The sequence below is a fragment of the Strix aluco genome, chromosome 2 (assembly GCF_031877795.1).
Source record: "Strix aluco isolate bStrAlu1 chromosome 2, bStrAlu1.hap1, whole genome shotgun sequence".
In the NCBI taxonomy this organism is placed as follows: domain Eukaryota; kingdom Metazoa; phylum Chordata; class Aves; order Strigiformes; family Strigidae; genus Strix; species Strix aluco.
This window is the reverse complement of record NC_133932.1, coordinates 33,291,497-33,307,474: the sequence shown is the minus strand read 5'-3', so window position 1 is coordinate 33,307,474 and position 15,978 is coordinate 33,291,497. Positions and strand designations below refer to the sequence as shown.

The 15,978-nt window shown below is 40.4% G+C and overlaps 1 protein-coding gene across 7 annotated transcripts in view; it reads left to right on the top strand.

The window, feature by feature from the left end:
* The window catches only part of GRIK1 (glutamate ionotropic receptor kainate type subunit 1), a 178,005-nt gene that overhangs the window by 111,565 nt on the left and 50,462 nt on the right, over positions 1-15,978 (top strand). For all 7 annotated transcript variants that reach the window (XM_074814188.1, XM_074814189.1, XM_074814185.1 and 4 more), the window contains 3 exons: positions 8,756-8,809; positions 10,489-10,662; positions 14,203-14,346. In XM_074814188.1, the coding sequence (XP_074670289.1) occupies positions 8,756-8,809; positions 10,489-10,662; positions 14,203-14,346 (372 nt within the window). The remainder of the gene's footprint in view (positions 1-8,755; positions 8,810-10,488; positions 10,663-14,202; positions 14,347-15,978) is intronic.

The window sequence follows — 15,978 nt, the reverse complement described above, 5'->3', positions numbered from 1 at the left end:
ACTCATCTAATTGTAGGTTAGCTACATGAAGTACTATGGTTCACATTCTCATCACTGTATACAGAAACCCCTATATAATTTTACACTGAACGAAAACAAGATATTAAAGGGAATATTATAGAAATTATTTTAAGAAAACTCTTCAATGTTACTAGAGAATATTTTGACTTTGTAAATTATCTAATAGATATTATGAGAAAAATATGTATCATTGTTAAATTACAGAAGATTTCTAATAAGAGTAGGAATTAGAGCCAACAGACACCTAAACCTGACACCCAAAGCAGCAATTTCTTGTCTGCCTTCTGTATTGACAATAATGTAGCTGATGTTTAGTGGCTCATGCAGGAGAAGATAAATAAAGGAAGTGAAGATTTGTAGTGGATTGGGTGGTGGAGGGTATTTTACAGATTAAAACTGCAGCAGGGTCACATAGGCACATACCTACCATTGTTTGTGCTTGTTTGCTATGTCCTCCTCACCCTCTAAGCCTGCACAGGTTTCTCAAAAAAACCTTCACACAAGGGTCTGCATTTGCCCCCTTCCAAGCCTGAGGGTGCCCCATCTGCACTAGTGTCATGGTTTGAACTCAGCTGGTAGCCAATCACCATGTGGCCAGTTGTTTACTCCCCACCCCACTCCAGTGAAATAGGGGAGGGACAAAAAAAATTTGTAAGTTGAATTAAAAAATTTAGTAATAGTACCAAAACAACAGTAACGATACTAAGTCCAAATGGGTAATATATAATGCAGTTACTCACCCACCGGTGACTGGTACACAGCCCACCCCCAGCAGTGATCCCTACTGCACCAGAAATCCCACTGTGCTGACTGGAAAATGGAAACAAGAGAGCACGCATCCCCTTATATACTGAGCATGACTTGACATGATATGGAATACTCCAATGACCAATCCAGGCCAGCCCTCTAGCTGTGCTCCCTTTAGCCCAAGGAAAGTTAACTCTATCTTGGCCAAAACCAGGACAACTAGGATCTTCTCCATCTCCTTTGGACAATCCCCAGCCAAGGTGGACAGCATCCCTCACCTCCTCCAAGCCTCTGGGAAAGCAGCAAGAGGCCACCTCTCATCTGTTCCAGGCACGTTTCCCTGCTGCGGGGCAGCGAGGCGTACTGCCAGCAGCATTTCTGCTGCCAGCCACCATCCTGCCTCCAACCTGAAGGCACAGGCAGGAAAGAAAAGCTGCTGCCCATCTTCCAGTGGTGCCTGTGCTGCCAGGGCTGGCATCAGCAACAATGGCTCTGCAAGCAAGGGCTGCTTGCACCAGTGCTCAGGGGGCACCAGCTGTAGCATGGCTTGTTTCCCAGGAAGGAAGGGCAAGGGATACCTAAAAGCTCTTTCTGGGAGCAAAAGGATTAACACGTCTGAAATTATTTCCTGGAAGTGTCAGCGTATGGAGCTGGATTTGGGAGTGTGGCGTTACCTGACCCAGATACATTACTGGGCTATGGGACTAGGGGAGATGACCTCTTCACTTGCCCCCTTCAACCTACTGTTTACAAAACAGCACAAGAGACAGATTTATTCTCTTAAATGAGACTATATTTTGTTTATTTATAGCTTCAAATAAAATACTATTGAGCCATGGCTCTTCCTGTGCACAAGAACAGGCAAATCAATAACTTAATTTAAACAAAATACAAAGCCTGCACACAGCTGAATAAGCTGTTCTCTAAACTCACACATTTCTCCTTTTCTCTGAAATGCTGCAGAGAACACAGACTTTCACAGTCCCCAACCAGCTTAATGAGGCCTGGCCTTCTCGTCACCCACATCTGGAAGGAGCAAGAGGAAATTGTGATTATTAATTGCTGCCTTTTCCAACAGTGACTTTGAATTTTCTCTCCATATTTGTTGGTAACCTCATGTGACTGGTGCATGGCAGCTAAGGGAGTTTTTCAGCTCTGTGCCTGTACCAGGTAACCACCCAAACTGGCAGCTCTGCTGCCCAAAGTGACCTGCACTACAGGGATCAAAGTTTTCTGAAATTACTTGAACTGGGAGGTTACGCCACCAGGGTTTTCAAACAGGATGTATTGCACCTGCAGAGCTGATGGAAAAAGCTGCAGCTGGTCTGACACTCCCATAGTCTAACTGAAAATCTTGGCTGCTGGAGCTTTAAAACTCATGAAGACTAGACAAATCATCTGAGAAGGAAAGAGATCTAACAGAGAATTAGATGCCAAAAGCAGGAGCTAAGTACAGTTGTACCTTCTTAGGGTAAAATTGTGATCTCCAAAGTCCTGCTCAGGATCTGCTTAAACTCTGTAGGAGCCTCCCTGTTTGACTTCAGCAGTGCCTGTCCTGCTCTGCCCCAAGGGTGCCTAGCATCTCTTTCCTTTCTAAGCCTAAAAATAGACATCCCTGAAAGAGTGTGAGGAAAATAAGGTGCCTCCCAAACTTGCCAAGGACCAGCAGGACTGAATCCCTTATGCAAGTGTTACAGAGGCTCCCAAATGAGCCACCAACCACCAAAAATAAAAAATTAATTATTAATACAGTTAACTAGCTCTCCATAAATTACAGGTTTGAATGTCTGTGAGAGGAGAACAGAACAACTTTCTAGGGTTTAACAGCAACCCAAAACACATAACAAAGAACTCTATGGGGTTTAACGGCAACCCAAAACACATAACAAATCCCCACTCCCTAGGGTTTAATGGCAGCCCAAAACACTTTATCACTCACCTGACAATTGAGGGCTCTCAACCTCAAGGACCTGCTCAGGGCAGCATCCCAACCCAAGGCACCTCGAGGAGCTTCCTTGGGCAGCATCCTGACCCAAGGGGAGAGTCCTCAACCACAGCATGCTGCTCCAGGGGACAAGCTCTAAATGGCTCCCCCAGGGGACTCCATTTATACCCAGGCCCAATCTGACCTGTAGTCAACAGCAGTTCCCATTGGCCAAAGGCCCCAATTACCACGAAGCCCTGAGAACAAAGGCAGCCAGGAGCTGCTGTACTTCAGCAGCCAAGAAGCTCTGCTTTCATTGGGTGGATGCACCTGCCACAGCAAGGAAACTGGAAACACTTTCTTCAGGGAAAAACCTGGTGGTTCCAACATTCACCTGAAATATTTTGTGGACAGAGATTTGATGCTCTGTCTAGACTAGGTAAGCAATCCCACAAGTCAGTTATATCTAGCTATTGCAAATTGCAATCTGTTTTATGCACAAATCTTCCCATATAGCCTGCACATACTGTATTTAGTCTGATATTGCCTCTTTGTATGAGGAACTTGGTTCAAGAGATTTAGTTGTTATGGTTAACCTTCAATTTATTCTTCTAACACACGGATAGTTGACATAACATTTTACTGCTAGGCAAACTTGTCTCTCATAGACTATGTTGTTACTAGCCTTAAATTATCTACTCCTTCCTCCAGATCTTTAAAATAAATTTTATGAAATGTACTGTATATTTAATCAGGTTTAGGACACTCATAAAGCAGTTTATAAAGACTTCTATGTTCACTTTCACTATGAAACAGACAAAGAGCAAAATAATTAATTCAGTTCCTACAAAATTACAAGAACTCGGTGTCATCACAGTGTACACTCCAGGTACAATAATAAATATGAGAATATAAAAATTCATTTCTTGAGTATGCTCCTTCTAATAACTTAACAGGTAGGCTGAAGCCCACTCTCCACTAACAAAAGGCAGGATTAGGTATGTTCTCACTGCCACTGGAGAAATATCAGTGGCAGATCCTCCCTAGGGTGAGAAGCAGATAGATACTCAGCTCACTGGTTCTCCTTTCTCTTATTCATTTTATAAAGGGGTTTTACGGGGGAGATGTCCTCTTCTGGACACCTGGTTCCTGATGAATGGCATCAGATGGTGAGAGCCATAGGTTAAGACATTAGTGAAGACCATGGGCACAGAAATGGTGTGGTAGGGGTAATTCACCCTGAAATTTGGCAGTGCACTTCAGTTCCCAAATCTAACTGTAGGTCTCCATAGAAATAAATGTGGCCATTGCCTCAGAAACTTTATTTTGAGCTTGGAAGATACAGCAGCACAGGCTATTAGAGTACAGTCTTTCAGGGTACTGGCTGTGTAACATCATAGCTGTACTATGCTGAGACCTCTGCTTCTCTGGTCTTGTTAGATCTAAATGAAAGCTAAACTAGTTACATAAACTTGCTCATGTAGTTGTTCTTTCCTTCCTTGGAAGAGTCACTTGGCGGTGCAAATACAAGCAGACTTTCAAACTAAAAGAGTGCTTTCAGTCTTGGTACTGTGAGATGATGTCCATGCTGGAGTTTGAAAGGTAATGTTGCTGTCCTACCTCCCTGAGATCTCTTCAGAAAGCAAAAGGAACCAACCACAGTTGACTGGGGTCTGGGGCCAGTACATTCATCCTGCCCTATTGCTATGGCTTATGTTTCCAGTTGGACTCCAATACTAGAGAAGTATTTACAGAATATATATTTTTTCTTGATATGGCTCATGTCCATGTCGGAAGAACTCTATACCACTCCAGCTGGACCACTGCTGTCACTGAGTGGGATGCAGATTTCCAGTGAGTTAAGTTATGTCCAAGTACAGATGTCTACATGGAGTTCAGGGAAGCACTGTAAACACAATATAAAGCTTTTCTCTCAAAATCTTGAGAGGCAAGGAGGCAGAGGGGCTGTTATTAATTATGGTGTATCTTGATGATCTTAAGAAAGAGTGGTGGTACTAATTAATTGGATAATGAAATACATTCATTTAATGGTCATGAAATTTAATAATAACATGAGTGAGGAAAATGCAGAGTGAAAGCAAGCAAAGTATTTGATGCAGTTCCTGCTAATATGCTTCACCATCATTCTGTTTCAGCCCACCTTGAAGGAAGACTGACACTAGCTCTAAATGAGATGGTGATATTTTTAACAAGATGAACAAATGTAGATTGAAGCTGGGATATGATGCAAGCCAGGAACAGGGAGCCCAAAGAGATTTACAGACATAAGAATATTTTTATCCAGTCTCTATCCACTTGCCATATGTATTTTGACCACTGATACTTGTTCAGATTCACATTGCTCTTCATGACCCACAGCTAAAAGTACAGGTCTGTGAAAGACAAGGCCCAAACATCTAATCTGAAATGGAAAATTAGAGATGGAAGTCTCTTTATCTTATTTGCCAGGATAATCCATAATCAACCCATATCCGAGTTTGGCTGAAGAACAGATTTTATATAGGCCAGGAAGGGTAGGAGATCTGCAAGGAGAATGCAGAATATTTTAGCCTGGTTTCACTAGTTTACATTCATCTAAGTTCCGCAGTAAGTAAAAGCTGTTATTATTTAAATAGGACATTTATATCAGATGCATGATTATTTAAGTAATTACATGCAAAGTTATTTAAATACGAATGTGTAATGAAATCCCATTCTAGTTTCTTATGGGCAGCTATATACACATAAACCAATCATATCGCCTTCCCTTCTCTTTTCTGGGCTGCTGTGCTCATCTTCTTTAGTGGCGAGGACACTTGTTCTGTGGGAAGAGCCTGTGCAGGTGCTTTGCAAGGTACTTCAGAGGTGTCATCCCAACCTGAAAGGAGTCTTTGCTCCTAACATGCTTTTATTATTGTCTCTCTCCTGGTAGTTCCTAGAAGCTGCAGTCCTTGTATCTGCTCTGTTGCAAAAACACGAGTCCTTGCTGCTGAGAACACACAAGTGAAACTCTTCTGTTTACACAAATAGGAGTCCAAGTCATTAAGGCTCAGAAGTCAATAATACTTTGGAGTCTTCAGCATTCTACTTGCTTTTGCTTTAACTTGTCTTCAACTCCTGTTTTCCTAATGCTGTCCTCCCAAGTGGGCATTTGATACTATCATCAAATCTTCCTTCACTGGAAATTTTACTTAGTGGCCATATTACCCTAAAACATAAACAAATTATTATTACAAAGTCTTTATGACTTTATGACATGAATAAAAAGCACCCTATTTAGGTCAATCCATAGATCTAACATGTCATAGCAATGTCTAAGTGCTATATAGCTGTTAATTGCCTTAATGATTGTTAGAAGGGAGGATAGCCAGTTAAGGCTGGTTTTGTGACCAGTGCTAAGTGAGAGGGCAGAGCTTAGTGGCAGATCAGGGCCCAGCCTGGGACAGATCCAGCATTAACTCTTATTCATTAACCAGACAAGGACTTTAGTAATGTCTGCATAACACTTACAAGCTCTCTTCCAGCTGTCTGTAACTTCATATCTTAATTGAGTCATCATTAATAGAGAAAACACAAAAGTGACATAATTAAGCTTTCCTGGGCTGCTGCAACATTTTCCTTGGAAGAATTTCAGCGAACCTCTCTCATGGAGCCCTTGGGTGCAGGGTCCTTGGCAAATCTATGGCACTCTTCCAGCAATTGCCATCGTGAACCTGTGTCTTGGTTATAGCAGATAACATTGCTGGCTGAACCTTACTTTTCACATACCACTGCCTTTGGTTTTCAGGGCTTTTGGTTCTGTTTTGTTTTCAAAGACAATCCTGTAGCATGACTTTTGAAATCATTATTATTCACAGGTATGTGTGTGTCCTGCCAGCTCTGTTTATAGCACATTACTTGGGAATCAATATTCTCATAAAAAGTTTTAATCAAAAATGTGTTCAGGAGGCAAACACTCCTCTCAGGCTCCTGCCTTTGGATTTGTGAGTAAAGCAATAACAGGGCGACCATGGATTAACTAGCTGGATACCCAGTAGCAGTGTAGCTGCAGCAGCACAGCTAGGTAATGCTTTCCAAACATCCAGAGTACACACTTTACAATCATTCTACTTAATGTATCTGTCTAGTTAATGTAAAATTATATTTTATGGCTTATCATTGTCTTGGTTCTCCATTGTCTTACTATTTCTACATATGCAGATTGCAGTTTATATCATCTGATAACGGAAGTGCAACGACTTGATGTCAGCTCTTTTCTCTCAAGCTAGAATTAAAACTGTCATGAATCAATAATTTAAATCTGGGTATTTGTATCCTCCTATTTACATTTATTAGTATGATCTTGTGTTCATACTAATGTAACACCACGGACCTACTGCGAACTTCCTGTAGAGGACCAAATAAATTTAGGCATACAGAGGTTTACCAAGGCTTAAACTGCATGTGTATAACCTAGCTGCTGGTCTGTGCCCCATATGAAGTAATTGGGTTATTTCAATACAGTTTCAGCTCTAGAGACCTGCATCATAAAAGTCTCAACCAACACCACCTTCCCATTAGCAGGGACCCTAGACACAGAAATCCAGCGGCTCCAGGGAGCAGAGCAGAGTCCAACCAGGTCAGCTGGGAAACACAACACACAAAAGTTTCCACTGATGATACCATATATCTTTTTCTCTGCATAAATAGGGAAGAAACATCAGTCTCTAAGGTTGCTAGATTGCTCATTTCTACAGGTAATGAAATAACTCCGAGAAATGGAAGAAGATTAATAAAATAAGAAATAAAAAAGGCAATTTTGACATGCAAAGTCAGTGGAGCATTTCAGTAAAATACTTGCCTTCTGGCTTGATTTTTAGTGGTTGGAAATGGATTGGTTGTTTGTGATTAACACTGAGCTGTTTTTATTATCCACTGCAGCATAGAAGGTTCAGGTTCTTTCCTTTTTTTTTTATGTGAAGAATTGCCATACACAACTGATTTTCAGAGGCTTTTGCCATGAAAGAATTTTGGCAAGACAAATCACACTATTTTCCCCTGTCTTTCAAACAGGTATTTGGGTACTGCTAAAAGTGTCCTAAAATACTATTAATAGCAGATGCTTACATTGCTGTGATCAAGACTGAATAACATTTAACCTTTGACTGTGTTACTGTCATGATAATGAATTCTTTAGTAGTTTCCTGGCTCATAATTCCTTCTCCTCTTCACAAGATCCCAGAGAGGACAAAATGCTTGCATTATGGTAACAGCGTGTGTGAACGTGGTGACAAGCATAGGTGTTGCTGGGCTGAAACTTTAGAGCATCCTGTTATATACCATCAGGAGTGTTCTATGTAGGTATTCCCAGTGGCTTTTGGAGAGGGGCTGAGGGAGAAAACACATCCCTCTAAAAGTTTCCTACAACGTGAAGGCTGGGAAGAAAAACTTCATCCTCTTCTGCCCGAGGTGGCCAGTCAGTATGAATTTAAATACCATCCTTACCTTGCAGACCTTCAAAAGGTCTGACTCTGGAAAATTAATCCAGACCAGAAATCCTTTCAAACCAGTTGTTTTGACAACCTCCTGCAGATCTGCATTCCCCAGGTGGAACAAAAGACATTTATAGAAGCTTTCTTCTTTTTGTTTTTCTTGTTTACTTCAGTGAGCACTCATCCAGTGTCTTGTTCTCACATGGTAATGCAGAGTAAAAAAACCTGCACCTAAGCACTTTTCCCTACAAATTCTGTTGTCTGTTAGTAAATTCCTTTTTAACACTTCTAAACTGCAGACTAAGAATGTCACTTTTTAAAAATCAGTTTCTCATTATCACTAGTAATTTTTCTTGTCCTGGAAGTTTTACAATCTTTAATCTCTTTCTGAAGCAGAGGTGATTGATAAAAACATAATTTATATGCATTAGGATATTTTTTACTCCTGAAGAAAAACGTAGGCTTTATTGTAATCAAGTTTTCATGACCTGTAATATACTGTTCCAGATTAACCTATGCTTTTCAAATGACAGTGCAGTACACTGGAAGCATCCAGAGTAAAGTACATTCACCTTTCAATCTCTTTTAACAGATTCTCTCCATGGGAATGATGACTGAATACTACCACTACTTTTTTACAACACTGGTAAGGAACACTAAAGATTTGGGAGAGAATTTTCTCTGTTGCAGAAAAGACATATAAAAATTTCCACTTTTTCTAGGAGATCTTTGTTGCCAATATTCAAGGAAACCCCTGGAGAATAAGTACTAACACTCCTTAGTAATATCAGTACTCACAATTTTGTAAGGAAGATGTTTTGCAGTATCTGTGAGGCTGGCTAACACTTTAATACAATGAAATTAATTTCAGTATTGTGTTTAAGGAGGAGCTGTGGGTACAGGTGGATCAGAGTGAAACAAAATAATGAATGAACGGCTTTGAAATGGAGCTGAGGTCAGGCACTGTGGGTGGTGCGGTTGATCACTAAAATGTTTAATTTATTTATAAAAACACAAAATCACATATGTATAGCACCACTTGGGAAATTTTATATTAAAAGAAAACCCTTAAACTTTCTTTTATGGTAAAAATCTATAAATACTTATTTCAGTGCATTTTTCCTTTATTTTAACTTACATGCTATGTATAAATATAACTCAATCCATGCTTAAGTTCCATTTGCATTGTAGACTAGAAAGATAGCAAAGAGCCAATACTGCTAGAACAGTCCTAGAGGGCTGTGTTATATCATGTCCATCAGCTTATTCTTTATTTCCTTTCCATATAAAATTTTATGTGGAAGTGAAAAATCATTTTGAATCCAATAGTCAATTTATTAATCAGAAAAGACTCTCTAGCTGTTAGGAATTTGAAGCAGTAGCTTGAAATAGTTCTCTTTGAGCCCATTTTAACATCAAGTTTTATACAATAAGCAATACAATAAACAACCTAACATAAAATGTTAACCACCACCACCACCACCAATATGCATGAGACAGTATAAAACACATATTAGAACAAGCAGTAAGCGGTGCTGGTGGTATCTCGGCATTGTGTTATTGTAAATTTTATGGTTACTGTGGTATTAAACCATGACCAACACATTTTTCATTTCACTGGCCTGCTGAGATCAGCAAGAAGTTGTTTTGAAAAACAGCCTTCAGGATTTGAGAAACAGTTATCATATTTCCACTGCCTGATAAATACAGCTGTGGAGTGTGCCACACAATTATATCACTTAGAATACCCATTATTTTCCTGCCCTGTAAACATCGAGCACTGAAGCGCATGGACTTACTGTGCACTGGCCTGACATGTCCTTTAGACATACTGGCAACAAGTCACCTGAAGGAGGCAAGGCAGGAGAAAAATGGGATTCATAAGTAGTAAAAGTTTATTGCTCTTGACATCTCTTGGAATTTTCCTTCTCCGAGTTGAGAAATAAACTTGACATTGGCCAGATAATTCCTCATGTTGGTTTGTCAGAGCTGTAACACTGTTAGAGAACTGCTATAAATTAAAATTAGATACTGCTGTGCAGGTTGGATGCAAAATAATGTTGTTGCGGGGAACTGATTTTTACGTTCCAAAAAGCAGATATGTGGTTTGTCATAAATTTCACATAGCTTTGGTTTATTCAGATTTATAACTGAAGTGGTCATGACTAGGCTTTGAGGGCAAGCAGAGTGTTCACAGGGAAAAAAATTCAGCACTTGAGCTTTGGATTGAAAATCAGATACAATTTTGGCCTAACCGTACCTTGTGAACATTTTTCTTTAAAAATACTACATCTGGTTTTGTTTGTTTTCTTAACGGTGATTTAGGATCTATTTGCATTAGACCTGGAACCCTACAGATACAGTGGTGTAAATATGACAGGGTTTCGCCTGCTCAACATCGAGAACCCGCAAGTTTCGTCGGTCATTGAGAAATGGTCAATGGAGCGTCTGCAGGCGCCACCGAAACCAGAGACTGGCCTCCTTGATGGCATGATGACAGTAAGTGAACAACCACAGCGATGCAGGGAGTCTACAGCACACTTTACAATGCTGTTCTAGCAGATATGAACCAATCCCATTACTGCTTTATTTCACAATGCAAATGCTGAAGCTGCATCCCCAAAACAGACTTCCTTTTACCTGCTTCTACACAGAAGTGCATTTCCCCATGGACCAATGTTGAACTCATCTGTGTGACAAACCACTCCTGGGCAGCTCTAGCGATGAGTGAGAATTCTCCATCATGGTGCCTTCCAGCTAACATCATTCATCCTATTGTTGTCAAATGTATATACTGCTGCCTCATTTCTCTAATAATGTTCTGCATGGAGTGAAGAACATAACAGGAAATAAAAACTTTCAGAGCAGGTATACAATTTATAACCTGCAGGGAAAGATATTGTACATGTGGACAGGTAATAGCATTTTTAAATTGGAAAAGTGCCCTTTCTCTTCATTTCCATCATCTACAGCAACTCCAGCTTTTAAGATATAATTTAAAGATAAATGAAAGGTATCATCAAGCCAGGAAATTAGGATTTCCTCCCTACCACTCCACCAAGAAGTAAAGGAAAGAATAGGAACAGTTACATGGACAGCATGACTCAATACAGTTTTGCGGGTGAAGGGTTGCCATGTTTTTGCAATATAAGATAATGTATCTTATGTATTGAGTGGAGTTTAAAGTGATATGAAATAGACTTTATTGCAGATGGTTGCAGGGAAAATTTTGAAACATCCTAACATCCTAAAGAGAAATGAGTTATGTGTCCTATCTCTAGCATTTCAAAAAAGTATTGCTTGTTTGGGCAGTACCATTGTGCTCACTCACATGCAAAGCAGGGGAGAAAGCCGTACCTGGGAAATTCTGATGTGAATATACAAGATCTAAGAGGATAACTATTCACACATATCTATTCACCTGCATTCACCCAACTGTAAAACTAGGAAAAACAAAGTTCTTACTAGACTCTTACGCTCTCCTTTGTATCTCTGACTCTTACCCTGTTCTTTGCATCTCTATAATCTCTTAGTGTCCTCGATGCTCGGAAACAACATGAGCACCAAGGAAAGCATCTTCCTAGTTGTCTGTGACCATTTAAATATTCATAGCAAGTTCTCCTTATTCAGTTTGATGGAGAGCTGCAATATTGCTATATTTCATTAGACAATAAGGCTGTGACAAGCTGCGCTATATAAGGAGATCTGGATTATATGTCCTATTGTTAACTCAGGATTTCTCCCTTCTGATTCATGCTATATTGTTTGCTCTGATGTCAACTTGTGGGAAGTCAGCAGGGCATGACTAAGACAGTTTTGAGTTCACATCCCACTTTATGCCCAAACAGCACCCAGAGGCATAGTTGTTCTAATGAGATCTTTGGGTTTCTTTGCAATAATTTAAATAGAATACAAAAATCAGAAAAGCAAGTTCCGGGACTAAATCTTAGTCCCTTTCTTCTTATGCACAAGTACAGACATCAATATAAGGTGATTTGCTTCAGAAAATAGGATGACCTTTTGTTCCTCCATGCAACCCCAAGCCCTAAAGCAGAACAACAGTGAGGGGAGAAATAAAAGTCTAAGGGAGGTAATATAACAGTTGCTGCATGGCAGGGTGGATGAGTAACAAGTTACACATGCATGAAATTCAAACAGCAAAGTCTGGCAATGCTGCCAACATGCAAATGCTGTGGAATGCACCATGTTATCAAGTAAAAGCATTGGTGGTTCCAGATTGGAATGCAAAGTGAAGTCCACCGAAATATTTTCACCAAGTATCTCCAGAGTCTCTAGGCCTGGGACACAGGCAGTCTGGGACTCCAGTGCTCAAGTAAAATTCGATCCTGAATCCCCCAGTCTAATGTAAAAACCAATCTGAAGTCTATTGACATTGATGGGAATCTTTCCATTGATTTTGAAGGATTTTGGATCAGGCCTTTAGTCTCTGGGTCCGCTTGGAACAAGAATCTCGTTTAAGTCACTCAACACTAAGAACAGCTGTTATTGTCTTCTCCTGCTTGCCTCACAATTTATAATGTTTTCAATTTGCTCTGATTGTGGGAGCATTGTTTTGGGCAGATCCTGACGACTGCGTCAAGATCGATTCCTCATCTGCAGTATATTAAGATTAGCTGATAAATTCAGATCACATTTGATTGCCAGCAAAAACCTCCACTGCTGATAAGACCGATGCTGTTGTAATTTACTTAGGTAAATGAAACAGACAAAGAATCAAATCTATTAATTTCCCAAAGGAATTGCACAAGAAAGGTATAAAAAATGGATTAGCTTTGCGGTTCATATAGATGAGTGCAGTTTCCCATCTGCAGAGTTAGTACTTTATTTTAAGGCCCCTACTTAATTATTCAGTAGCTTTACAAGAAAGATAAGCATGTAATTTTCACAGCATCCCTGTGCATTAAGGAAAACATGGCCATTCCCACCTCACACATGAGAGTACTGAAGCACAGCGAAGGTGAAGGTGAGATTTTTCTAAAACTTCCCAATGATAAAGGGTGATGATGTGTGATCTCAGTTTGAGGCTTACTGGGCATATTTTTAAACCAATAGATCTATTCTCAAAAGAAACACAGATGTACAACCAAGCATCCAGTAATTTTAGTAATATTTAAGTGATAAGGGCTGTATTCATCTGTCCTGTCTTAGACAACTACAAGTTAAATGTATAAGTCCAACTTAATCATCAAAAAAGGCTGCTCAGAAGGAGAGTTCACCTCTCTCTAAGACAGCAAGGGAGGCATGGCAGGGGAACAGCCCTGGCCAAATCTCACTGGGGCCATTTCACACATTTGTGCCAAAAGCCGAGATCCTTGATGGCAGTAGACACTTGGAGATGGTAGATACCTGTCTGGTGGGATACCTTCCAGGTGCTCAGTGGGATTGATTTCCCTGGCAAGCAGGCCCTGCCTACACCTTGGGGAAGAAAACAATCCCACAAGTGCCATGAGAGGAGTGGCAATGGGGAGCTAGCACGGGCCTCACTTGGGCAGCCCTCCCACATGCTCCCGTGCCATGTCGCTGTGCCACACCAACCTGTAGGCTGAGCAAAGACTGGCTTGAGCACCTGCATGGTGCTTTCGAATGACACACCTTGAGGTTCTGAGAATCTTTGGCAAATCCCATGAGGAATCTATAGAAGGCTGGGTACTGCAAAGTGCTTGGCCCTAAGACATGCCTGGAGGATGGGACCTGGACTGCTGTATCACCTCAGACTTCTTAAAACTCCTCTTCATGCCACAGAGCTACCTGCGTGCTCCTTCCTACACTGGACCCACATTCCTCTCTCTTCCTGTAGCTATACAATGTACATTTTTTCCCAATGCTCAACTGAAAATACTCTGAAATCAATATGAGTGGCAAAATAATGGATTTTTTTGCACCTCAGATTTCAGAGGAAAGCTCAGTAGTGGCCTTTTCCATAACAGTAGCCCGAGGGAACAGTTCTTAATGAAGAAAAGCAAGGACCGGGCACAAAGGTGTATATTAATTAAAGCCTTTCTATTTTTTTTCATGCAGACTGAAGCAGCTCTGATGTACGATGCTGTTTACATGGTAGCAGTGGCCTCCCAGCGTGCCTCCCAAATGGCTGTCAGCTCCCTACAGTGCCACAGACACAAGCCGTGGCGTTTTGGACCCAGATTCATGAATCTGATAAAAGAGGCAAGTGTAGACCATCTGCTTATGGTCAGCATAATCTTTCCGTTCTTTACAGCACTGGCTTGTGTTGTTTCTTCCTGCTTTTTGTCATATGCTATGCTCTGGTTTCTGGCACTCAGATCCCCAAGTCTTCCTCACCTTCCTAGCAGAGAAACATTGATTTACAGACAGAAGTCTGTGGTCTGCATTCTGGTGGAGACTTTATTTGGTCTTTGAAAAAAAGAAACTGCTAAACCGTAGGTGTGATAAAATCTCAGACTAACACACCATAAGACTGCCCGTATTTTCTGCTCGGTTAATGTTATAGTTATGTTGTTATGGTTGTATATAATCTCTAAAAATATGCAATAACTAACAACAGCCATTCTAGAAATTGAAAGAAAACCAAGTCTGTAGCTCTGTCCTTGTTTCACCACTTAATTTCAATTGTTTTGCAGATTGTTTGATCAGTAATCAATATCCAGAAAATATTTCAGCCAGTATTTCTGAAGTAGTAAATTGCTTCATGAAGTTATGCACTATCTCTCTTGTTAAGAATGCATCACTGAGCTAGCTTGATCCACAGATGTTCTAAAAAATACACATTTTAGCTGAAATGCCTTCACTCTTCCAAAAGTTCAGTTTTTATTATGAAATTCAAATGGAGGCTTGTGGAAAAGAAAATTGAAAATTATAAGGAGTTTCCTATGCATATTTCATTTTTTCCCCCAGTTCTTGTCCATGACAGTATGATTCCTACCAAAGCCACATTCATTAGCACTTGTGTAGGTGGAACAGGACCTGTAGGCTGAGGTACAAGGTACGTGGTAGCAGCACATTGGGGCATACACCTGAATCCAGAAATATAGTAGGAGCAAACTGAAAGACAAGACATGTGGTGGTTACAGAACATGTAGAAGAGCTGTCATCACCTTCTCCAAACCTTTCTAAGTAAATTTTTTAGCACTAACATAGGCACTATATGACATGGTGATTCACCTACACAGATAGCATTGAAAGTTACTGAAACAGTACTCTCTACACAGGGTGTTTTATGAATTTTAAGGGTTCCTTGTAAAATTCTCTCTTTGAGAGTACAAAGAAAAGAGTTACCCCAGTACTCAGGGACCTGACTTAAGAATTAAGGAACCTTTAAGATATTTTCCTTACTGCAACACAGTCATAGGAACACCCAGAGGAGTCAGGGAAGCAGCACTGGTAAAGATCACTTCTCTCACACTGACATCAGCCATGCTACATCCAGATCCCCCACTGGGGAGGAGGTGGGAAGGCTGTAGCAGGAACAGTAAAAGACAGAAGAAAATTGTCTCAGGACTGTCTGTAATAAAGATGAACTTCTTTCCTCCCTTCTGATTTGATCTAAGTGGGAACCTTTGCTCTTCTACTTCTCAACCTCAAACTAAATGAGGCAGCATTGCTACTCATACCATTTCTGGTGTGTTATAAGAATAATTATAATGAAATTGAAAGTTAGCAAAAGACTTTGTATCAGTGAACACACCTGCATAATTCTACAGCGGTGACCTACTTATTTTAGGTGATGGTAAATATATATCATAAATGTCCTGAATCCGAAGCCAGAAGTACTTTGACCAAGAGTACCAGACATACTGCAGCAGGTCCAATTCAAAGCTT